Source organism: Emys orbicularis, chromosome 5 (assembly GCF_028017835.1).
Source record: "Emys orbicularis isolate rEmyOrb1 chromosome 5, rEmyOrb1.hap1, whole genome shotgun sequence".
Classification (NCBI taxonomy): domain Eukaryota; kingdom Metazoa; phylum Chordata; order Testudines; family Emydidae; genus Emys; species Emys orbicularis.
Window position 1 is genome coordinate 125,625,387 of NC_088687.1, and position 23,903 is coordinate 125,649,289.

A 23,903-nucleotide genomic window follows, 5' to 3' on the forward strand; every position below is an offset into this window, starting at 1 on the left:
AAGAAAGAGATCTTGGAGTCATTGTGGATAGTTCTCTGAAAACATCCACTCAATGTGCAGCGGCAATCAAAAAAGCAAACAGAATGTTGGGAATCATTAGGAAAGGGATAGATAAGACAGAAAATATCATGTTGCCTCTATATAAATCCATGGTATGCCAATAACTTGAATACTGCGTGCAGATGTGGTTGCCTCATCTCAAAAATATATATATTGGAATTGGAAAAGGTTCAGAAAAGGGCAACAAAAATGATTGGGGTATGGAACGGCTGCCGTATGAGGAGAGATTAATAAGACTGGAACTTTTCAGCTTGGAAAAGAGACAACTAAGGGGGGATATGATTGAAGTCTATAAAATCATGACTGGTGTGGAGAAAGTAAATAAGGAAGTGGTATTTACTCCTTCTCATAACATAAAAACTAGGGGTCACCAAATGAAATTAATTGGCAGCAGGTTTAAAACAAACAAAAGGAAGTATTTTTTCACACAACGCACAGTCAACCTGTGGAACTCTTTGCCAGAGGATGTTGCGAAGGCCAAGACTATAACAGGGTTCAAAAAAGAACTAGATAAATTCCTGGAGGATAGGTCCATCAATGGCTATTAGCCAGGATGGACAGGGATGTTATCCATCCTGCCAGAAGCTGGGAATGAGCAACAGGGAATGGATCACTTGACGATTACCTGTTCTGTTCATTCCGTCTGGAGCACCTGGCATTGGCCAGTGTCAAAAGACAGGATACCAGACTAGATGGACCTTTTGGTCTGACCCAGTATGGCCGTTCTTATGTATGCAATGAAACAAAAACCACACCCAAAAAAAAAACAACCCCAAACCATAATGGCAAAACAGAGTAAAGAGATGGTTAGAGGCAAAAAGGCATCCTTTAAAAATTGGAAGTCAAATCCTAGTGAGGAAAATAGAGAAGAACAAACTCTAGCAAGTCAAGTGTAAAAAGTATAAAAAGGCAGGCCAAGAAAGAATATGAAGACCAATTAACTAAGGACACAAAAGCTAACAGCAAAACTTTTTAAGTACATCAGAAATAGGAAGTGGAGAAAATGAATAAGAAAGTGTTATTCACCACTTCACACAACACACAAACCAGGGTCACCAAAGGAAATTAATAGGCAGCAGATTTAAAACAAACATGTGTAAGTATTCTAAACATCACACCATCAACCCCTGGAATGCATTTGCCAGGGATGTTGTAAAGGCCAAGAGTATAACTGAGTTCAAAAAAGAATGAGAAATTCATGGAGGATAGGTCCATCAATGGCTATTAACCAAGATGGTCAAGATGTGTGTCCCTAAACCTCCAACTGCTACAAGCTGAGACTGGATGACAGGAATTTTTTACTCAATAGTTGCCCTGTTCTTTTCATTGCCTCAGAAGCATCTGGACCATTGGTTTGACCCAGTATGTCCGTTCTTATGTTCTGATGAGCCACTAGTTTAGCCTCCTTCAGATGTATTTATGGGCTAGATAGGTCTCCAACAGCAAGTGATACATCTTCATATGAAGGCGGAGGGGGGGGTAAGGAGGGGAAACCTTTGTGAGAATGACACTATGGTTATGACTGAAGAGGCACTTTAATAACACATTTTCAAGCACTTACGAAGAGTTTCCCAAAAAACATTACCCCATGGGATGAAATTTCTCATGTTTACTTTCAGTGTAAAGAGGCAGAGTTTTTCTTCTAGGAAAGTTCAGTGAGATTCCATTAGATCAGGAATGGGCCAACTTTTTGGCCCGAGGGCCACATCTGGGTATGGAAATTGTATGGTAGGCCATGAATGCTCACAAAATTGGGGGCTGGGGTGCGGGAGGGGGTGAGGGCTCCATCTGGGGGTGCAGGCTCTGGGGTGGGGCCAGAAATGAGGAGTTCAGGGTGCGGGAGGGGGCTCCGGGCTGGGGTGCGGGGAGGTGGGGGTAAGGGCTCTGGCTAGGGGTGCGGGCTCTGGGGTGGGGCTGGGGATGAGGGGTTGTGGGTGCAGGAGGGTGCTTCGGGCAGGGACCGAGGGCATTTGGGGGGGGATCAGGGCTGGGACAGGGGGTTAGGGGTGCAGGCTCCGGGCAGCTCTTAACTCAAGCAGCTCCCAGAAGCAGTGGCATGTCCCCCCTCTGGCTCCTACACAGAGGCGTGGCCAGGCAGCTCTGCGCGCTGCCCTGTCCGCAGGCGCCACCCCTGCAGCTCCCATTGGCCGCGGTTCCCGGCCAATGGGAGCTGCGTGGGTGGCGCTTGGGGTGGGGGCAGCATGCGGATCCCCTTGAGCCAGAGGGGGGACATGCCACTGCTTCCGGGAGCTGCGTGGAACAGGGCAAGCCCCCGACTCCGCTTCCCGGCTGGAGCTCGAGGGCCTGATTAAAACATCTGGAGGGCCGGATGCAGCCCCCGGGCCGTAGTTTGCCCACCCTTGCATTAGATCATTTTTGAGTTATCAGGGCAGGATACATTAAATGTTTCCAGCTGTTTTTTTAAACATTCACCTAATAATTTTTTGACGAAAAGATGGTTGGTTTTTTTGCTTACCTTATATGAGTCCTCAGTGAAAACAAAGGTGTTTGTTGCAAAGAAGTCTTACATATGGCAATGAAGAAATCTTGTTTGGAAATAAATTTTAGGAAGCTGAGCATATTTTTCAAAGCAGCAGATGATTTTCCTCTACATAGTCAGCCAGAATGTGGTCACATTACTATCCACATTAACGTGCATTTCTTTCAGTGATTACACTACTCCTGGTCTTTCTGGTGATAGGCAGAAGTGGAGAAATTGGACTCTGTACTATATGATCAAAGTCTTTATTAGCAAAGTAATGGTAAGATGCTCCTAAGTAAATCCATAAGATCTATGCAATAAGATCCAGTGGCTAGAGCAGTAGAAAATTGGGCAAGTCATGACATCTTTTTGTGCCTTAGTTTAGCTACCTCTATATTGCAGATAAAGTTCCTATCCACCTTTGCAAAATACTTTGAACTCTATGGTTGAAGAGCACTCAGGAAGTGCAATACTATAGGTTCATGTTTGCTTCCACACAAATACTTGCACAACTAACTCCAAAAGCCAAACAATCAGATAACATTAGATGAGAAAGCCAAGTCAGCCCCACCCAGCAGAACTCTGAAAGCACACAACTGTATCAGAAACACACTACATGCCTTTATCGGAATATGTGATCAAAGGGTTGGTCTTCATCATTTTGTTTTTTATTTTGGGGGGGGAAAATAGGTTCAATGACAGGAGATAAGGAGAACACAGACACAGAGTTGCAATTCCCCTCCATCCACCATAAACTTGCATAGTACATGATGTACAGGCACAAACCCAACGGTATATAGTAATATACAGTACCATTTATGCACAAGCGGGTCTAAATAAAGCTGAGGGAATCACAATTTTTAATTTTCTGACAATTCTGTGTTTACATTTTTAACCATAACATATCAATATAAGGGGACTTCTTCCTTTATTCTTTCTATTATTTAATTGAGTTGGTGCAAAGAATCAGATTATGTTACATGGGAGCATGTACAGTAACTCAATAGTCTTTAAATTGTTAGACAGTTTATGCAGAAGCAGAATACACTGTACAGGGCTTAGAAAAAAAAAGTCAAATATTTAAACTATCTAGGACTCAAAGAGAAGCTATTTCTTACCCTGACCCCCACAACTCTTTGCGGCCCACCTTTCCTCAATTATATCATGCTGCTTGGAAGTAAAAGCAACTGAGATTTTTAACAGGATCCTGTTGCTGCACCCTTCTTGGAGGCTTTTATATTAGCCTTTGGTTTGTAGCCATGCTCCAGGCCAGCTCCAGGGTTTTTGCTGCCCCAAGCAGCAAAAAAAAAAAAAATAAAAAAAGCCGCAGTTGCGATCAGCTCTACCGCGACCGCTTCAGTCTTCGGCAGCAATTTGGCGGCTGGTCCTTCGCTCCGAGAGGGAGTGAGGGACCCACCGCCGAATTGCCGCCAAAGACCCGGATGTGCCGCCCCTCTCTGTTGGCCGCCCCAAGCACCTGCTTGCTGGGCTGGTGCCTGGAGCCGGCCCTGTAGCCATCTGATAAACTGGAAGCTCCATACTCCTAGTTGCTGGCAGGTCAAAGGAACTTTCCTTCTTCGTTATTCTACCCCATCACACAAGCCTCCTCTTAGCAGGCTGTGTGGAATGGTTGAGTAGGGACATCCCCTTAGAAGCTGCAAGGAGGCTTTAAGTAAGAGGGAAGGGGAGCAAGAAAGACATAAAATTCTTTCTCCCTTCCAATAGTTTCACATTTATCAGACCTCCACAAACCAGAAGCTGATAGGAAAGGATCTCCCAAAAGAGTCTGGGGTTGTATCCTGGCAGAAATCACAGCAACCCCCCTTATATTTCATGTCTACATCTGGCTGGTAAGATTGGTCTTCTGACCAAGTGAAAATAACAGGAGTACTTGTGGCACCTTAGAGACTAACAAATTTATTAGAGCATAAGCTTTCGTGGGCTACAACCCACTTCTTCGGATGCGAGAAGTGGGTTGTAGCCCACGAAAGCTTATGCTCTAATAAATTTGTTAGTCTCTAAGGTGCCACAAGTACTCCTGTTATTTTTGCGGATACAGACTAACACGGCTGCTACTCTGAATTCTGACCAAGTGGAATCTGGTAAATTTTTCCATTCATGTATATTTATTTTTTCAAGCACTTTGTGTCATTCTGAATGAGGTGACTCATACACATATACAAAACAGAAGATCCACGGGACCTGTTTTAGGGGTTATGCTGACCAACAAACATCCACCACTTTCAACTTACTATCATCAAACATTGTGCTCCATCCAGCATTGTACTTCCCTAGACAATCATCAGCCCTGCCTATGTGATACAACTGCTCCTCTAGATCAGTGGTTTTCAAACTGCAGGTCATGATGCAGTACTGGGTTGCGGAATGTAAGGCACTGGGTCATGGCAGCTCTGCTAAGCACTGCTGACCAGGCCAATGGGAGCTGGGGTGTGCCTGCGGGCAAGAGCCGCACAGAGCCGCTTGCGCGCCTCCGCCTAGGAGCCGGACCTGCTACTGGCCACTTCCGAGGTGCAGCGTGGTCCACGGTGCCAGAACAGGCAGGAAGCCTGCCTTAGCACCCGTGCTGCGCCGCTGACCAGGAGCCACCCGAGGTAAGCCTGTGCACCAACCCTGCACCCCAATCCCCTGCCCCAGCCCTGAGCCCCTTCCTGCACCCCAAACCCCTCATCCCCATCCCCACCCCAGAGCATGCACCCCCAGCCCAGAGCCCTGACCCCCTCCGACACCCCAATCCCCCGCCCCAGCCCTGAGCCCCCCCAAACCCAGAGCCCCTTCCTGCACCCCAAACCCCTCATCCCCAGCCCAGAGCCTGCACCCCCAGCCCAGAGCCCTGACCCTCTCCCACACCCCAATCCCCTTCGCCAGCCCTGAGCCCTCCCAAACCCAGAGCCCCCTCCTGCACCCCAAGCCCCTCATCCCCGGCCCCACCCCACAGCCCTCACCTCTGCACCCCAACCCTTTGCCCCAGCCCTGAGCCCCTCCCACACCTCAAACCCCTCATCCCTAGCTCTGTTGGATCATGGGCATCAACAATTTTCTTCAACTGGGTCGCCAGAAAAAAAGTTTGAAAACCACTGCTCTAGATTAACATTAGTTTACTCATCTCACACATCACTTCCTTATTATCTCCTCAGAACGGAGAAAAAGCTACTTCTCCCAACAATCCCTTACAAGGACAGAAAGAAGAGAGTGAAATTGCTTTTTCAAACTGAGCAAACTTTCTAACATCTTTTATCTCAGAATATTCAACAGGTATTCATCTGCCTTGACCAGAACATTTCTGTAGGCTGTGAAGCTATAGCGATAATCCACAGTATGACCAAAACCACAATTTAAGACAGACATACACTGCAGAATTATTCTGTTTGTAGATGTCAAGTATGAGACTATTTGAATGTTAAGAACAGCAAGAACTGGCAGATGTACCAGTCCCACCTGTATAAGCGTGTGTGCTAGATGCAGAATATGTTAAAAGCAATAATGAAACCAACACCAAAGAAACAGATGCAGGGAAGGCAAGTTAATTTCTCTCTTCCTATTTCACATTACTCAGTATGGTCTTTGACGAACTGACAGGATGGAATAGTTGTGTGAATCGGATACGTCCTTACAAAAGCCAGAAGGAAAAAAAATCAGGAAGTGACCCTTTTAGGCTCAAACTTTTTGGGACAGCCTGTAGAAAAACTGCTGTATTTGATCTTCTTTGTTTAAAAAAATAAAAAGATCTAGAAAGAATTTCAGATCTGGACTTTAGCGACTTAGTGCATTAGATTTTCATACATTTCATACAACATTATGTGCACATCTGTGCGGCTAGATTATGTGCACAATAACTCACAGATCCCACAGCTGAAGCCACTAGAACAAGTAATTAGTCCTTTACAATATACGGCATGTCCAATCTCAGTGAACAGTTAGAAATGCTAATGCATAAACATTTTAGTTTGTGCAACCAGTATCCATAACCTACAAGTCTCCCATATTCCCTCGAACCTGCTCATCCAGTAAATTTACCTCAGTTGAAACTAGGGTTAGCTAATCTGACCTAGAATTTAGTATTGTTATTTTTCAATAGGATGTAAAACTAATGTAACTGTAGACCACATTCTATTGTAATGCATCCAGTAGAGATATTTAATTAACAGGATGAAGTGGAACAAAATAGACACAACTTCAACTTTACATAGATAATCTCTCACCCTCCCAATTATTTTTAAAAAGTATTTTAACATCCCAAATCTGTTTCTGTACCTATGTTCTCAAGCATTTATAATAATTTATATTATGCTAGCATTGCAGACCCCAAGCAGGCTTAGAGCCAGTAATGTAGAGCAGTGGCTCTCAACCTTTCCAGACTACTGTACCCCTTTCAGGAGTCTGATGTGTCTTGTGTACCCCAAGTTTCACCTCACTTAAAAACTACTTACTTACAAAATCAGACATAAAAATACAAAAGTGTCACAGCACACTATTACTGAAAAATTGCTTATTTCCTCATTTTTACCATATAATTATAAAATAAATCAATTGGAATATAAATATTGTACTTACATTTCAGTGTATAGTATATAGAGCAGTATAAACAAGTATGAAATTTTAGTTTATAGTGACTTCACTAGTGCTTTTTATGCAGCCTGTTGTATAACTAGGCAAATATCTAGATGAATTATTGTACCCCCTGGAAGGCCTCTGCATACCCCCAGGGGTACACAAACCCCTGGTTGAGAACCACTGATTTAGATAATAAGGTAGTATCTCTTTAAATACATTGGGAGACCTCTAGTGTGCTCACTGCGCTATATGTTTCAGAGAACGCCCAGAGCAGCAATGTGCATAGATAACTAGGCCTTGTATATTGTGCATATTTAGTAACATATTTATTTGGACCCCAACATGCCCACATCATTTCTTCTTACTCTTTTTGTCATAAAAAAGGGCAAAAGTCAAGACAGCCCTTGACAGTACAAACACAGGAAGACAGATTCTCTGCCACAAAGAGCTTACAGTCTATTTTAAAACAAGATGCAAATAAGTGAGTATAACAAGCTATTATTATTAGATGCTCTTATGCCTTGTGACACAAGGCAACCCAGTCTTTGCACCTCCTTCTGTCTAATGCCAAGTTTCTTACTCAGTTATAGACAGCTCCATCTTATTCAATGGTTTTCTTATACATCATCTGTTGTCCTTTCCCTGCCTCCCCCATCTTCCACCAGGTGATAGCTAATCAAGGAAGACAGTTTTCTGACATTTGTACATGTCCAAACCACTTCAGCTTCTTTCTTAAATCATTGTCTCTACAGTCTACTGGCCAGTCCTTTATAACACATCAGCATTGGTTACTTTATCCCACCAGCTGACACCAAGTTTTCTTCACAAGCATCTCAGATAGAATACATTAAGTTTTCTGTTGTGGGTTTCCTAGCATTTGCCAAGTTTCAGAAACATAACAATATGGGTATCACAATAGCTTGCTCTTATAATTTGTGAGTCAACTTGTTCCCATTCTTGTAGAGCTTGTGTTGCCTTTTTGTTGAGGAGTACTCTAACCTCCTCTATGAGAGTATAATCTTCCTGAATAGAGTACTGAGATACCATCTGAAAGGAGTCTTCCACACCCAGCCCATCTCACAATTATTTCTATAACTGACACATATATACATTTTAAAATACGTGTGTATGTGTCGGTTATAGAAATAACGCTGAGATGAGCTGGCTGTGGAAGACTCCTTTCAGATGGTATCTCAGTAGTCTATTCAAGAAGATTATACTCTCATAGAGGAAGTTTATATACACACATAGATAGATAGATAGATAGATAGATAGATAGATAGATAGATAGATAGATAGATAGATAGATAGATAGATAGATAGATAGATAGATAGATAGATAGATAGATAGGAAGTTTGCCTGACTCACAGCCATGGGACCACAGGTCCTTATTCAATATATTCAGAGCAGCCCATGTTATGTATGGGGTATCCTCATCCATCACCTGAGGGATGCACTTGGTAGCTTAGGATGCCCCAAACTATAGAAGGAAAGGGAAAAGGTAGCAGTATTTACAAGAGCTAAAAATGTCTTTTTAAAATGAAAGCTTAGATTCTGCAGAAACTGATGACACTCACCACTGATGAGTGGATTTTCAAGACCTGTATGTTTTTATAATACAGATGATCAGAGAGTATGGATCTTTATTTACAGTCCCTGAAAGCACAAGTCTGTGTATACCCCAGTATCACTTGCCCACATGTTCTCAAGAAATAATATGAAAGGTTTTGTTCATTTTTCTGTCAGTTATAGAGGCTTAGAAGAAACCATCCCCATTGGAATTTGTTTCCTACTTGCAAGGTCTAGTAGTGTGTACATGTCAGAAGATGTCTGCCCAGGTATCACTGTGACGGTGCCCCCCATAAGGCTTTATGGAAATATGCTTATGAATGTATATATGACATAACTGGAATATGTTTTATGCTACATATGGCATGTAACATATCTCTGTAAAGGTTATGATCTACTGAATCTATTAATCCTATTTGTATGCATGTATACTTTTTGTTTTCAAAGTTATGAATATTGGCTGTGTACTTGCTTGATTTTTAAGTAGCCTTTGTAAAGCATTTGGTCAGCTTCTTGAGAAAGGAATGTGCAAATTAAGTGCCCAATCAAGAAGCACCTAAGGGACAATGGATCTTGGAAGGCTCCAATCCACAAAAGAAGTCTACATGAGGATGTTCAAGGTAGCATGTGAGCAATGGCTGCTGCCTGCAAAAATTGAGTCATGCATGGACACGTGACTTGCCCAGGTGACTCCAAAACTCCATCTTGGAGCTGGACTTTGCATAGGATAGAGGAGGGGGTCCCCACCCACAAGAGAAAGTCTATTTAAGCCCGTGAGAGACTCCTCCATTTTGTCTTCAGCTGGCTAGAGAGATAGCCTCTCCACCCCCAAGGATACCTGAAAGAAACTGGAACAAAGGACAGTAACTACAGGGGGTGTGAGTGATTGCTGGATCCAGACTAGAAGGAGACTAGTCTGTAAAAGGAAGCTTACTGGAATTCCTTTGAGGATGAGGTTTTATCTATATTCAGTTTTCTTAGACATAGACTTGCGTGTTCTATTTTATTTTGCTTGGTAATTCACTTTGTTCTGTCTGTTACTACTTGGAACCACTTAAATCCTACTTTCTGTATTTAATAAAATCACTTTGTACTTATTAATTAACCCAAAGTATGTATGAATACCGGGAGGGGGGAGGGGGGAAACAGCTTTGCATCTCTCTCTATCAGTGTTATAGAGGGCGAACGATTTATGAGTTTACCCTGTATAAGCTTTATACAGGGTAAAACGGATTTATTTGGGGTTTGGACCCCATTGGGAGTGGGGCATCTGAGTGTTAAAGACAGGAATACTTCTTAAGTTGCTTTCAGCTAAATCTGCAGCTTTGGGGCACGTGGTTCAGACCCTAGGTCTGTGTTGGAGCAGACTGGCGTGTCTGGCTCAACAAGACAGGGTGCTGGAGTCTCAAGCTGGCAGGGAAAGCAGGGACAGAAGTAGTCTTGGCACATCAGTTGGCAGTTCCCAAGGGGGTTTCTGTGATCCAACCCGTCACAATCACCACCTATAGTATTTCAAGTTAATAAGAAATACCTGCTTACCTGAGGCAAAATCCTGCTTGCCTTAAATACAGGAGTAGTCCAATTGACTTCAAAGACACTCTTTGCATAGGAAATCAAATGTGTACTCTGGGGCAGGGGAGGGAGGAAGGTAATGTTATTTAGTCTTCAGAAATAGAGCACTTAAACTGGTAAAATTCCAACATCAAAACAAGAAAATGCAGCCTTTAACCTCTTCCTACACTAATACTTTCCTAACAATTGGCCTGATGTTCAGTCAGACTTAGAGCTGGTCAATACTTAGATTGACCAGCTATGTTGCTCAAGACGGGTGTGAAAAATTCACATTTCTGAATGACATAGTTAAGCCAACCTAAGTCCCTGCATAAACAATGCTACGTCGACGGAAGAATTCTTCCATCGACCTAGCTACTGCCTCTTGGGGAGGCAAATAACCTCCCATCGGCGTAGGTAATGTCTACACCGAAGCGCTACAGCACTGCAGCTGCAACACTGCTGCCGGGCCGGCGAGTTATATGGGCCCGTGGTGCCTGTACTCCAGGAATATTCAGGGCCCAGGGGCACGACTCCACTAATGTTCGGGGCTAGGTCTCCTTCCCAGCCCTGCCTGCCGTCCCCACGAGCCTCCCCTGGAGTGTCTCCTGGTCCTGCCTGCTGCCCCCCGGAAATTTAAAAGGGCCAGGGGGCCCCCAGCCACTGCCGCCACCACTAGCAGCACAGTAGGGCTAAGGCGGCTTCCTGCCCACCTCGCTCCACGCCACTCCCGGAAGCGGCCAGCACATCCCTGCGGCCCCAGGAGGGGTGTGTGTCTCCGCGTGCTGCCCCTCCCCAAGTGCCGACTCCACAGCTCCCATTGGCAGGGAACTGCAGCCAATGGGAGCTGCGGCGGCAGTGCCTGTGGGCAGTGGCATGCAGAGATCCCCTGCCCCCCTCTCCTAGGAGCTGCTGCCAGAGGGGTGTGCAGATCCCTTTTGGGAGCTGCCTGAGGTAAGCGCTGCCCCCCTCACCCTCTCCCACAGCCCAACCCCCTGCCCCAGCCCAGAGCCCTTACCCAAACGCCCTCCCAGAGCTGTACCTCACCCCCTCTTGCACCCCGAACCCCTGCCCCAGCCCAGAGCCTGCACCCCTCCTGCACCCAAACTCCCTCCCAGAGCCTTAGGCAGGTGGGGGGGCGGGGCGGGACTTGGACCTGTTCTGGGCACCCCCAAAAATTATACAAACCTGCTGCCCCTGGCTGCTGCTGTGCCACTGTAGTGTTTCAAGTGTAGACAACACCTTAGACATCTAAGTTTTCTTTATATTGCTTTGGCTGTATAAAGTGAGTGTAAATGGGCCCAATGCGTTTAAGAGGCGCTCTGGGGGCCAGAGCCTCAGGTGGTGTAAATGGATATTGATTTCAATGGAGGTATGACCATTTACACCAGCTGAGGATCTGCTCCACTGGAGTATTTATACACCAGATTACTTTAAGCAATGAAAAAAGGAGCAAGATAAAGCAAGATATACATTAGTGATATGAAGGAAAGCAATTTATCACAAGCTACACTACATTTCTTTTTATTTGCCTTATAGAAGACTGAAATGAATATGAGGCCTACATATTTATATTCAAAAATGTAGCAAGCTAGTGTATGATGCATAAAACAAATTATTGATACAAAAGCAGTAACAGAACAAGAACTGAATGGCTTTTCTGAACTTTTACAAAATTATTTCAGAATAATCAGTTTATATTTGATAAATTATTTTTTCCCCCTATGGATTCCCTCTTCATGTCTTCCAGGAAAGCTAATATTACATGAAACATTTTTGCTAGAAAAAGCAAGTGTAAGTATTCATTTCCCCACTTTATTGTAAAGGTAGAAGTAATCCAACTATTTTTTCTTTTAAATATAAAAATCCCTGCACAGGAAAGTTATGTATAAAAATGTACAATTTTTTCATGAAATCACAAGCATTCTGGCTTTGCTCTCATAACTCCCATAATTGCTTTTACCCTTGTACAGCCTTTTACCTCAGTTGCTTATATAGTACATAATGTAGTGCCCACTGCATTCAAAGCAGCTTTCCAGCTTTCTTTATAATTTCTCTTTGCAATAGCTCATCACTTCCAGCAAACAAGGGTTTTTTTCAGATGAAACTTTCCATACTTGGGCTATCTTGAATTCCTCTCCCCTTTCTTCCCTCCTCCCCCACACCTATCTTAATAATAATAATAATAATAATAATAAAAAACCTAAATATCTGAAGTGTTATTTCTATTTCTTCTGATGATCATTTAAGTATTCTTAATGTAGTGGGGGGGGGGCAAGTCTCATTACCCTCCCACATATGTATAAAGCCATGCCATCCCAGTTTGATTTTTAAAATAAATAAATAAATAAATAAAAGCATCACTGACCTAGATATAAGCCAGGCAGATTTCTACAAAAATGTGAGGTAGGACCAAGGAGTAATAGGAAGTCCTGTCTTTGGACATAATGGCCAGACATACACGATGAGCTATTGCCTAGCTGCTAAGTTATGTAAAAAGATGTTAAAAACTACAGTGAATATTTCCCCATACAAGGAATTGCTGTAGTTGCTACAGGGATGTTATGTGATTCATGTTGTTCCAAGGTACTAGTCCTCAATGAGAAATATCTAGGACAAATTTAGAGTTTCTAGACTCAGCTGTTTTTGGATATAATGTGAAAACATGAAGGTGCTAGAGGGAAAATTGGACTAATGGATTAATAAAGACTGGCATCGTCAAGCAGATTGAAATATAAATTTAGTGACACAAGTAAAGGCATATTATGCAAAGATCTCAGGAGACAATCAAAGTCTCTGGATATTCAGTGACTGGGATAATTGAGAGTTTAACTAAAATTCAGTTAATTTGATTTTATATTTTAAATTATTCCTTCTGATTCATTAAAGCAAACCATACTTTAAGCAGCAAGTGTTTCCATACCCACACATCTCTTCTAGATTGTCAACATAGCAGCAGAAACACTTTATACTTATTTGGCAAACAATTGGCAGTACTTTTGTACTATCAACTGCCAACATCGTTAGGGCCAGCCAAACAAAAAAGAGGCAAGAATTCAGAAGTTATTTTGTTTGAAGTCATTCTTAGAAGTCACAAGATCTGATAGTTTCAAGCCAGCATGAAGCACGGTCTAGTGATCTGATTTAGCATCTAAGGCTACGTCTATGCTACGGACCCTACAGGGTCTCCTGTGCAGCTGCTCTATGCCGGCGGGAGAGCTCGTTCCCACCAGCATTACTGAACCATCCCCAACAAGCAGCGGTAGCTATGTCAGCAGGAGATGCTCTCCCACCGATATAAGGATGTCCACACCAGCGCTTTTGCAGATGAAACTTGTATCAGTCAGGGGTGTTTTTTTTTCACACCCTTGACTAACAAAAGTGCTAGTGTAGACAAAGCCTGAGAGTCAGGAACTCCTGAATTTTAACGAATGCTTTGAAGTAGACCTTTTCTATGGATTTGAGCAAGGCACGCAACACCTCTGTTTCAATTTCCTTATCTGTGAAATGCGGATAATAGCCATCTACCTCACAAGGATGTGAAGGATTAGTGTCTGTAAAGTGCTTTTAAGATTAATATTTTGCCTACCCCCATCTGTGTCATGAGAAAGTCTCAAGTTAGAAGAGCTGTGCAGTCCATAATTGAGAACATAGTCCTTTTTCCTCTATCATGGCTTTGGGAAGTGGAAATGGGTTTAACTTTTCACAAGAGCACAGTAGAGTAGGAAAAATAATTAGCAAATTCAAGTGAAATATTTATGCTCTAATAAAAGTAATGTAACCTGCTCCTATCCAACCTCATGCAATTTCCCCATTTCATAGGATGAATTATTGATGTACTCCAACATTATCTGCAAGATCCTTGGAGCTGTGCTGCTTTAGACCAACTGAGGATTTGACCCTTTATGTAAGAAGCAGCAACTATGCACTTCCCTAGTCTCTCCTGCCCCTTCACACTATGCAATGAGAGATGAGAAAAACGGCAGCGGGGAAGGAGAGGATGTCTCAGAGATCTGGATGGTTTTTGCCTCACCTGTCCAGCTCTCTCCAAGTGAACAGTTACTCTATTTCTTATGCATCCATCATCACAGCATCTGAGTCAGTTTCATGCACTCACAGCCCTCACACTAACTCAGGATAAAGGGGACAGCAACTAAGCTGATGTGGGGTGTTCCTGATCAGGGCCGGCTCTAGCGTTTTTGCCGTCCCAAGCAAAAAAAAAAAAAAAAAATAGCTGCCTGGACTGTGCCACCCCAAGAATGGACGGAATGCCGCCCCTTAGCATGTGCCACCCCAGGCACATGCTTCCTCCACTGGTGCCTGGAGCTGGCCCTGTTCCTGTTTAAAGCAGTGAAAGAGATCTTTCCAGGACCAATGAGTGCACTCCACATGTGGCAAAAACATTACTGTTTGAGCAGCACTTTGAAAAATGTAAGACACATCAGGATGCCTCCAGGACAGAGACCTAAAAGACCGAAGATAAGACACCCCCCACTAATCAAGTGATTAGGATTCCAAGCCAAAATATGTTGTACTGGCTCATATCTATCTAAGGAGAAAAGGGAGAAAGATAGAAACATAATGTTTACGCACTGTCATTACTACTCACAATAAGTTTAATCTTGGGTACGACTGGTCACATCAAGCCAGCTGCTGTAAAACTATACATCTGAGGTTTGAATAAAGACTGGGAGTGGATGGGTCATTACACAAAGTAAAAACTATTTCCCCATGCTAATTTTTCCCCTACTATTACTCACACCTTCTTGTCAACTGTTTGAAATGGGCCATCCTGATTATCACTACAAAAGGTTTTTTCTCCTGCTGATAATATCCCACCTTAATTGATTAGTCTCGTTAGAGTTGGTATGGCAATACCCATTTTTTCATGTTCTCGGTGTATATATATCTTCCTACTGTATTTTCCACTGCATGCATCTGTTGAAGTGGGTTTTAGCCCACGAAAGCTTATGCCCAAATGAATTTGTTAGTCTCTAAGGTGCCACAAGTACTCCTCGTTCTTTTTGCTTATACATCTGAGAGTACAGTAAAAACTCATTTTGGTCAGTCATACCATCATAATTTATTCTATATATAGTGGAATCTAAATTAAGGAGGCAACCCTATGATAAGCAGCCACTTGAAAGTATTCCCAGTTACCACTCTATCCTTAGTGGGACCTGGCTCCAAGCTCTACTGTGCCCATGTGCTGCCCACACTCTCCCCATTTCTTAGATCATTCCAATGCAAACTCCAAACCCAGGCTGCAACACCACAGATGTATATTGTCAGTGGAACTATATCACTCATCTAGACTGAGGCGGTCTTTTTAACTAACATTGGGAGATGTATCAACATTGTGATCATTATTCTACTTTCTAAACCCAATTTCAAAGCTGAAGACTGATTTTTTTTTATTTTTTTGGTTCAGGCAGCTTAAGACAGATTTCACCGGATACACATACAGTATACATGCCAAACTTATTTAGAGTGGGAGTGACTTGCAAAACGTATAGGGCCAGATTCCTCCACCCTTACTCACTTTGAGTCATCCCACTGAAATCAGTGGGGCTACTCAGTAAGCTACCCAATGCAATTAAAAGTAGGAGGATCAGGTCCAAAGAGAAGAAGAACAGTGGAGCTCAGAGCAAGGATCTACTAAGAGCAGAGGGTAGTCTGAAAGCTTTTATGCAACCACTTATGCAAGTCTGGGGAGGCTTTCATGTAGCCACTTATGCAACTGTGCATTCAGGGGAAAAAAAACCGATTTGAGAGAACAAGATTTCAGACTTATTTAAAATATGGTTGCTCATTGGAGAAGCCATCTCAAAGTTAGGAGACTCTGCAGTTATACAGTCAGACACTTTCATACCAAGCAATGTAAGACACTCAACCTGAAACTGCAGGCGGCATTCATCAGTTACTTTTTACGTTGCCAGGGATTTTGAGGACAAGGCAAACGTTTCTTAAAGTTTTTGACAAAGTTAGAGCCTATTTCAGTTGAATAGGGAGTGTCCTCCTGCTAGTAACCCACCTTCCCATAGTCACTTTTTGAATTAAAGAATACGGTTAAATATCTCTCTGAAACATCCGGCAAAGTCATTTGCACCCAAGGAAGTGGGAGAGCGAAAAAACATTAAAAACTGTTTACAATTAATCCCAAACAAGGGAGCTTTGGCAGGTGCCTCTATTATTTGGATGTTTACATCCTACCTTGGTGAAGTTAAGGAACAAGCTCTCCTCTCCGTTCACGACGCTCCCTAGCCCTGACAGCGACCCCCGTCACCCCCACATCTTACCTTCACCCCCGTTATCCACTCGCTGGTTCCTTTCCCCACCCTCATTCCCATGCCATTCCTCCTCGCCCAGCCCCGGCTTCTCTTTCCAACCCCTCCGCTCCCTACCCCCTCCTGGTCCCCCCCTTCCCCAAACCCTCTCTCCTCAGTCCCCATCTCTCCTCCTCCCCTGGCACTGTGCTCCCCTCTGCCGCCTCCCTCTCTTCTCACTCTAAGTCCTCCCCTCTTGCCCCGGTCGTTTCCCAGCGCCCCCTCCTCCCCCAGCACCCGGTCCCCTCAGAGCCCCTCCTCGGCACGCACACATCCCTTCTTCGCCCCCTCCCCTGCGCTCACCTTCCCTGGCTTTCAGCAGCACCGTGTTGGCCACGATGTTCTCGATCTCCATGATCAGGGCTCCAACCAAGCCCTCTGTCCCCTCAGAGCCACCACCTCCTTCGCCCCCTCCTCCTGCCCCGCCACCGCCGGGACACCCGGGCTCCACTCATCCGGCCCCGAGGGCTAGTGCTGGGCTCTCCTCTCCCCCATCACTCACTCCTCACTCACTCACCGCCCCCTCCCTCCTCTGCTCAGGGGGGCGGAGAAAGGGGACGGGCGGGGCCTGCCCACACTGGGCAGGACTATGCCGCGCTCCCCCGCCTCTAGCCTGACAGCTCCGCCCCGAAGACTACAGCTCCCAGCAGGCAATGCGCTCCCCCGGCCCGGCGACCTCCTGCGTCAAAGCTAGCTCATTGGTAGCTAAGAGTAGTAAGCACGCGCGCTCGGTGGGGTGTTCTCTGCTGGGATTGATAGTTCCTCACCTCTCACCCGCAAGGGTGGAGCATTGCATGCCGGGATATATAGTCATGTAGTTCATACCGCTCCGATCTCTTCTCCTACAGAGCCTAGCCGCTACTATCACTAAGTCCCGCGGGATGTCGGGGTCACCTCTCGCGAGATGTGTGGCCGCGTTGCTGCTTAGCGTACTCTGTACGTAATATGAGTGGTAGTCAGTAGAGACGCTGGACAGGCTTGTTAGGGACCCTGGTCGCCCCTTTAGATCTCACGATACTTAGAAGCTCTCGCGCGAGGTGGTTCGTTCAGACAGCAGGGGGCAGCTTGGGGCAGTTTAAGTCGCCCTCCTCCCCAGTCGCCATTTTGTTTAGCGTGGCTCGCTCCCCAGGCCCATTCCCTCTAGCTCAGGAGCCTGTACAAGACCGTAGTCCTGGTTCTTTATGCTGCTGAGTGAGTATTGACCCCACCCACACACTAGGATGGGGAAACCAACTAAGCAGAGGAGAAAGGGCCAAGTGGCTGCCAGGGCCAAGGGCCCCAGTGGGGCAGGGACAGCGTTGGTCAAGAACAACCCTTTTGAAGTGAAGGTCAACAAGCAGAAGTTTAATATCTTGGGGAGGAGAACCAAACACGACGTGGGGCTGCCGGGCGTCTCACGGTCCAAGGCTGTCAAGAAGGTAAGACTGGGGGAGGGCACTCATGAGATGAGGACAAGGTGTGGATCCCACCACTCTGGAGTAAGCCCTCGCTGCCAGAGGGGGGCAGTGGTGGTGCACACCCACAGATTGTGCAAATGATGGTACGCAAACTGTTTGAACTCAGGATTCTATAGCAGGGGTCGGCAACCTTTCAGAAGCGGTGTGCTGAGTCTTGATTTATTCACTCTAATTTAAGGTTTCGCGTGCCAGTAATACATTTTAACGTTTTTAGAAGGTCTCTTTCTATAAGTCTATAATATATAACTAAACTGTTGATGTATGTAAAGTAAATAAGGTTTTTAAAATGTTTAAGAAGCTTCATTTAAAATTAAATTAAAATGCAGAGCCCCCCGGACCGGTGGCCAGGACCCGGGCAGTGTGAGTGCCACTGAATATCAGCTTGCGCGCCGCAGGTTGCCTACTCCTGTTCTATAGCATGGCTCAGAAGGTTTGATGGCACAAACCTCACCAAGGCCGCCCTTATGTCATGTTGGGGTACAGCCTAGGGTTACCATATTTCCACAAGCAAAAAAGAGGACACTGGGGGGAGCCCCGCTCTAGCCTAGCCCCGCCCCTGCCCCACCCCCATCCACTCCCTCCCACTTCCCACCCCCTGATTGCCCCCCTCAGAATCCCCAACCCCCCCCCCCGCTCCTTGTCCCCTGACTGCCCCCTCCTGGGACCCCTGCCACTAACTGCCCCCTAGAACCCCACCGCTTATCTAAGCCACCCTGCTTCTTGTCCCCTGACTGCCCCCTCCTGAGAACGCCCTACGACCCTACCTGTCCCCTGACTGCCCCGACCGTTATCCACACCCCCACCCCATATTCACACCCCCGCCCCCAGACAGACCCCCGGGGACTCCCATGCCCTATCCAACTGCTCCCCGCCCCCGACAGGACCCCCAGAACTCCTGACCCATCCAACCCCCTCTGCTACCTGCCTGCCTCGACCCCCCTCCACACCCCTGCTCCCTGACAGCCCCCCCAGAACCCCAGACCCATCTAACCCCCCCGTTCCCTGTCCCTGACTGTCCCAACCCCTCTCCACACCCTTGCCCCCCTGACAGCCCCCCCCAAACTCCCAACCCATCCAACCCCCCCTCCCTGTCCCCTGACCGGCCGGCTTTAAAGAGCCCAGGAATCGGGCTGCGCTCCGGCCGGGGTTGCGGGGCTTGGGGCCGGGCCGGGGGTGCTGGGGCCCGGGCCGGGCCGGGGGTGCTGGGGCCCGGGCCGGGCCGGGGGTGCTGGGGCCCGGGCCGGGCCGGGGGTGCTGGGGCCCGGGCCGGGCCGGGGGTGCTGGGGCCCGGGCCGGGCCGGGGGTGCTGGGAGCCGGGCCGGGGGTGCTGGGGGCCGGGCCGGGGGTGCTGGGGCCCGAGCCGGGGCCGGCCTGGGGGTGCTGGGGCCCGGGCCGGGGCCGGCCTGGGGGTGCTGGGGCCCGGGCCGGGGCCGGCCTGGGGGTGCTGGGGCCCGGGCCGGGGCCGGCGCTGCTGGGGCCCGGGCCGGGTCCGGCGCGGGCCGGCGCTGCTGGGGCCCGAGCCGGGCCGGGTCCGGGCTGGTGGTGCTGGGGCCCGAGCTGGGCCGGAGCCGCTGGGGCAGCCGGGTGCCGCTCGGCCCGGGCCAGAGGGAGCCGCTCGGCCAGGGCCGTGCCTCCCCGGAGCTCTCCTCCTCGCGCCCCCCCGCCCCAGCTTACCTGCTGCTGCCTCCTGCCTGCCCCTGCTTCTTTTCAGACTTCCCGCAAAGATCTGATTCGCGGGAAGCAGGGGAGGGGGAGGAGCAGGGGGGCGGAGCGTTCAGGGGAGGGGAGGAGGGGGAAGACAGCTGCGAGCCGGACAGCATGGTAAGGCTGCAGGGGATGGGGGGAGCCGGGAAGGGGCTTTGGGTGCCCAGTGGCGCTTGGCCGCCGCTTTTCTATCTATAAATAGTCGACCGGGGGGAACCGGGGGGAAATCCCGGACATTTTTAGATTTTTAAAAATCCCCCCCGGACGGCTATTTATAGACCGAAAAGCCGGACATGTCCGGGGAAATCCGGACATATGGTAGCCCTAGTACAGCCGCATTCTCAAACTCTATAGCCCTGGAATAGAGTATAGGCCAGTGAGTAGGGATTTTTTTCCAGCCTTTGTTGTTTACTTGCTCTGTGACTTTTGGTAAGCCACTTTATTCTACTTGTTGATGGTGGTGATGATAACAATGAACATTTGCATTGCAGTATTATCTAAGGGGCCCAGAGAGGACTGGAGCCCCATTTTAGTTAGTGCTGTATAAACGTTGATAAACCATCCCTGCTCTGGAAAATTGTCAAGCAAAAAGATTGCTCTGTGCCTTGATTTCTCTGACTTGAAAATGACATTTACCTCACTCAAGAATTGTGAGCCTTAATATTATAAAGCCTTTTTGGACCCCCAGATGAAAAATGCTATAGCCTAAAGAAATATACATCATATACTTTCACATCTTGAATGCTAGGTGCGGATCTGGTGTCCCTCCGCCCACCCCCAACTCATCTCAAAAAAGGATATATTGGAATTGGAAAAGGTATAGAGAAAAATGATTAGAGGGTATGGAACAGCTTCTGAATGAGGAGAGAGTAAAAAGACTGGGACTATTCAGCTTGGAAGAGATGACTAAGGGGGGGATATGATAGAGGTCTATAAAATCTTGACTGGTGTGGAGAAAGTGAATAAGGAATTTTATTCCTTCACATAACACAAGAAATTGGCAGCATTCAACTTAATAGGTGGCAGGTTTAAAACAAACAGAAGTTCTTCACACAATGCACAGTCAACCTGTGGAACTTCATGCCAGGGGATGTTGTGAAGGCCAAAATTATAACAGGGTTCAAAAAGAACTACATGAGTTCCTGGAGGATAAGTCCCTCAATGGCTATTAGCCATGATGGGCAGGGATGCAACACCATGCATTGAGTGTCCCTAGCCTCTTCCAGAAGCTGGGAGTGAACGACAGGAGATGGATCACTTGATGATTGCTTGTTTTGTTCATTCCCGCTGAAGCACCTGGCACTAGCCACTGTCTGAAGACAGGATACTGGGCTAGATGGACCATTGGTCTGACCCAGTATGGCCGTTCTTAACTACAGAATCCTTTTTTGTGATTATTATGTTGATCCAAGCTACACTGGTCGAACTGGTGTTGTGGAGTAGACAATGTCAGGATGCAATGTGATGATGCCTCAAAATGCCCCTTTAAGGGTGTTCATGAGTTCATGAAAACTCAGAATGTCTCAGTGAGTTCTGTATGTCCCACACCCTGAGACCGGCTCTACTGTTAATGACTATCCCTGCTGTTGATATCAAGGTCAGAGCTCTGTCTTCAGGATGTAGTGACTTATTAATCACTGAAAACTACAGCCACGTTGGTTGAATGGTGAAAATACATAAGCCTTCATTTCCTTTCACCTTGCTAAGGCTCATAGTCAACATATAAGAAGTGTAGGAAATCTAACATAAATGCTCCCAAACTGCCTCATAAGTGATTCAGGCTTACTGTCCAAGGAAGATAATATTGTAGCTTGCTGGACTTACAGATGAGGGTATGTCTGTGCTACTGTGCCACAGCTGCAGTTATGCCAGTGTAGTGTAGACACTACAGTGACAGGAGGGGGTTTTCCATTGCTATGGTAAATCCACCTTCTCAAGAGACAGTAGCTAGATTGATGGAAGAATTCTTTCATCAACCTAGCTGCATCTACAGTGGGGATTAGGTCAACCTAACTGATGCATGAGGCATTAAATTTTTTACAGCCCTGAGCAATGTGTGTAGGTTGACCTAAATCTTAGGTATAGACCAGCTTCAGACAAGATTCAAACTTCCCCAGATGGTCTATACCAATGTTTCTCAGCGACCGGTCCATGGCAGCCTCCTTGCCAGGCCTCAGATTTCCCTGACACAGTTTAGGAAGGCAGCAAGCCAGTCCCTGGTATCAAAAAGGTTGAGAAACACTGGTTTATTTTGCAGTAGGAGTTTAGGCCCCAAGCTGTCAAATGTTAACTTCATTAATATTTATAGTCTCTTTGATTTCAATGTAAGGATGTGCTTAAGTCTTTGCACTATGGAGCCTTAGACATTTTTTACTTTATGGAAAACACAGTTATCTGAGAAGACAAAGAGGAATAAGCCTGGATTACAAAGGACCTGTACCCAACGTGAACATTGATTAAAAAAAAAAAAATACTACTTTAAAGTTTCCCATCATTGGAAAGGAAATAGTTAGGCAAGTGTTGAGATAAGACTTCTGCTTTTCTTTTAAACTCTGTGTAATCTTATCTATCAAACTACCCTTACCCAATTTGTTTATTTCATCTGTCAGGTGCATCCTCTGCTCTCTATATCCTAGATTGTGAACTCTGGGGGAAGGGACTGTCTTCTTTGTTACTTCTTTGTATAGTGCCTGTTCCTTGATTAGGATTCCTTGATGCTACTGTAATATATAAATAATAGGCCACAGACAGCAAAATCAGAGTGGTTACTCTGACTTGACACCAAGTCCATAGCCAAAAGCACCACCACATTAGAGAGCATCTTGACTACATACATACTATATGTCTGGGAGCCCAGTAATCTGATGCATCCCTTACTGAAGGCACCAAAAGTACTTCCCAATCTGCAAGTACAGCATGAGTGATGTAAATACAGTACTGGATTGTATTGAATCTGTGTTAAATAAATTTATTTTCCTTTACTTTCCTGCTATGTATATACCAGGGGTAGCCAAACTGCAGCTCATGAGCCACATGTGGCTCTTTTACAGTTAAAGTGTGGCTCGTGGAGCCCGTATGCCCTCCCCCATTCTCGACCTAGCAGACTGGGGGAGCTCAGGGCTTCTGCCCTGCAGTGGGGGGTGATGGGGCTTGTGGCTTCTTCTGCCCAACAAGGATGGGGGTGGTCTCAGGGCTTCAGTCCCGTAGGAGGCGCCTGCCGGAGCTTGGGGCTTCAGCTGGAGCAGTGCTGAAGCCCCGAGCCCCAGCAGGTGCACCCCAGCTCTTGAACTTCTTCTGAAAATTGTTGTATGCAGTTCAAAGGGTCAGTAAGTTTGGCCACCCCTGGTATATACCATCCATCAGCAAACAGAATTTAGAGATCTCCTTCAAAAGAAAAACAAATCTATCTGAGAGATACTAGAGCACAGGGGAAACTGTTGTTTAATTTATCATCGTGTATACTTTGAAAGCCCTTGAGAAGCCCTGTATGAGATAAAGTTACTGTAAATAAAGGTAATCAATGAAAGGGTCTGCGTAATACGTGTCAAGATGGAGAAGTGTTTTTTTGTTTTTGTTTTTCCCTAAAAATATTACAAAGAGAAACTGCATCTTGTTAAAAATTCCTTGAAAATTATATACATGGACATAAAATAAACGGATGGAAAGGGAACATAAATTCTACAGTCTCTCATATGAAGTAAGACTTCCATTGTTTAGTAATCCTGACATCTGCAGATTCTGCATCTGTGACATGGGTGTAAAAGGCTATAGCTAGAAACTTCAGCTATTTTGCTGTCCACAGTAGTTTGAGAGTTCACAATAATAATAATAATAAACAATAGTATTTCTCCCCAGGAATCAGCTAAACATTTTTTTAATGTTTTATATTGCCGCTGACCTTTTTGAACCTAATTTTGAAGATAGCCAGCTTGCTGAAAATGTATGGGTTGTGACAGGGGTAGGCAACCTATGGCACGCGTGCCAGAGGCAGCACGCGAGCTGATTTTCAGTGGCACTCACACTGCCCGGGTCCTGGCCACCGATCTGGGGGGTCTCTGCATTTTAATTTAATTTTAGATGAAGCTTCTTAAACATTTTAAAAACCTTATTTACTTTACATACAACAATAGTTTAGTTATATATTATAGACTTATAGAAAGAGACCGTCTAAAAATGTTAAA

At 46.0% G+C, this 23,903-nt stretch overlaps 2 protein-coding genes across 2 annotated transcripts in view; one reads left to right on the forward strand and one right to left on the reverse strand.

The window, feature by feature from the left end:
- GRK4 (G protein-coupled receptor kinase 4) overlaps positions 1-16,916 on the reverse strand; it is a 70,029-nt gene extending 53,113 nt beyond the window's left edge. Inside the window, exon 1 of the mRNA XM_065404697.1 lies at positions 16,865-16,916. Coding sequence (XP_065260769.1) covers positions 16,865-16,916 — 52 coding nt within the window. The remainder of the gene's footprint in view (positions 1-16,864) is intronic.
- A 539-nt stretch (positions 16,917-17,455) lies between these two features.
- Positions 17,456-23,903, forward strand: part of NOP14 (NOP14 nucleolar protein) — a 46,150-nt gene continuing 39,702 nt past the window's right edge. Inside the window, exon 1 of the mRNA XM_065404974.1 lies at positions 17,456-17,979. Within this exon, the coding sequence (XP_065261046.1) occupies positions 17,782-17,979 (198 nt within the window). The 5' untranslated portion in view covers positions 17,456-17,781. The remainder of the gene's footprint in view (positions 17,980-23,903) is intronic.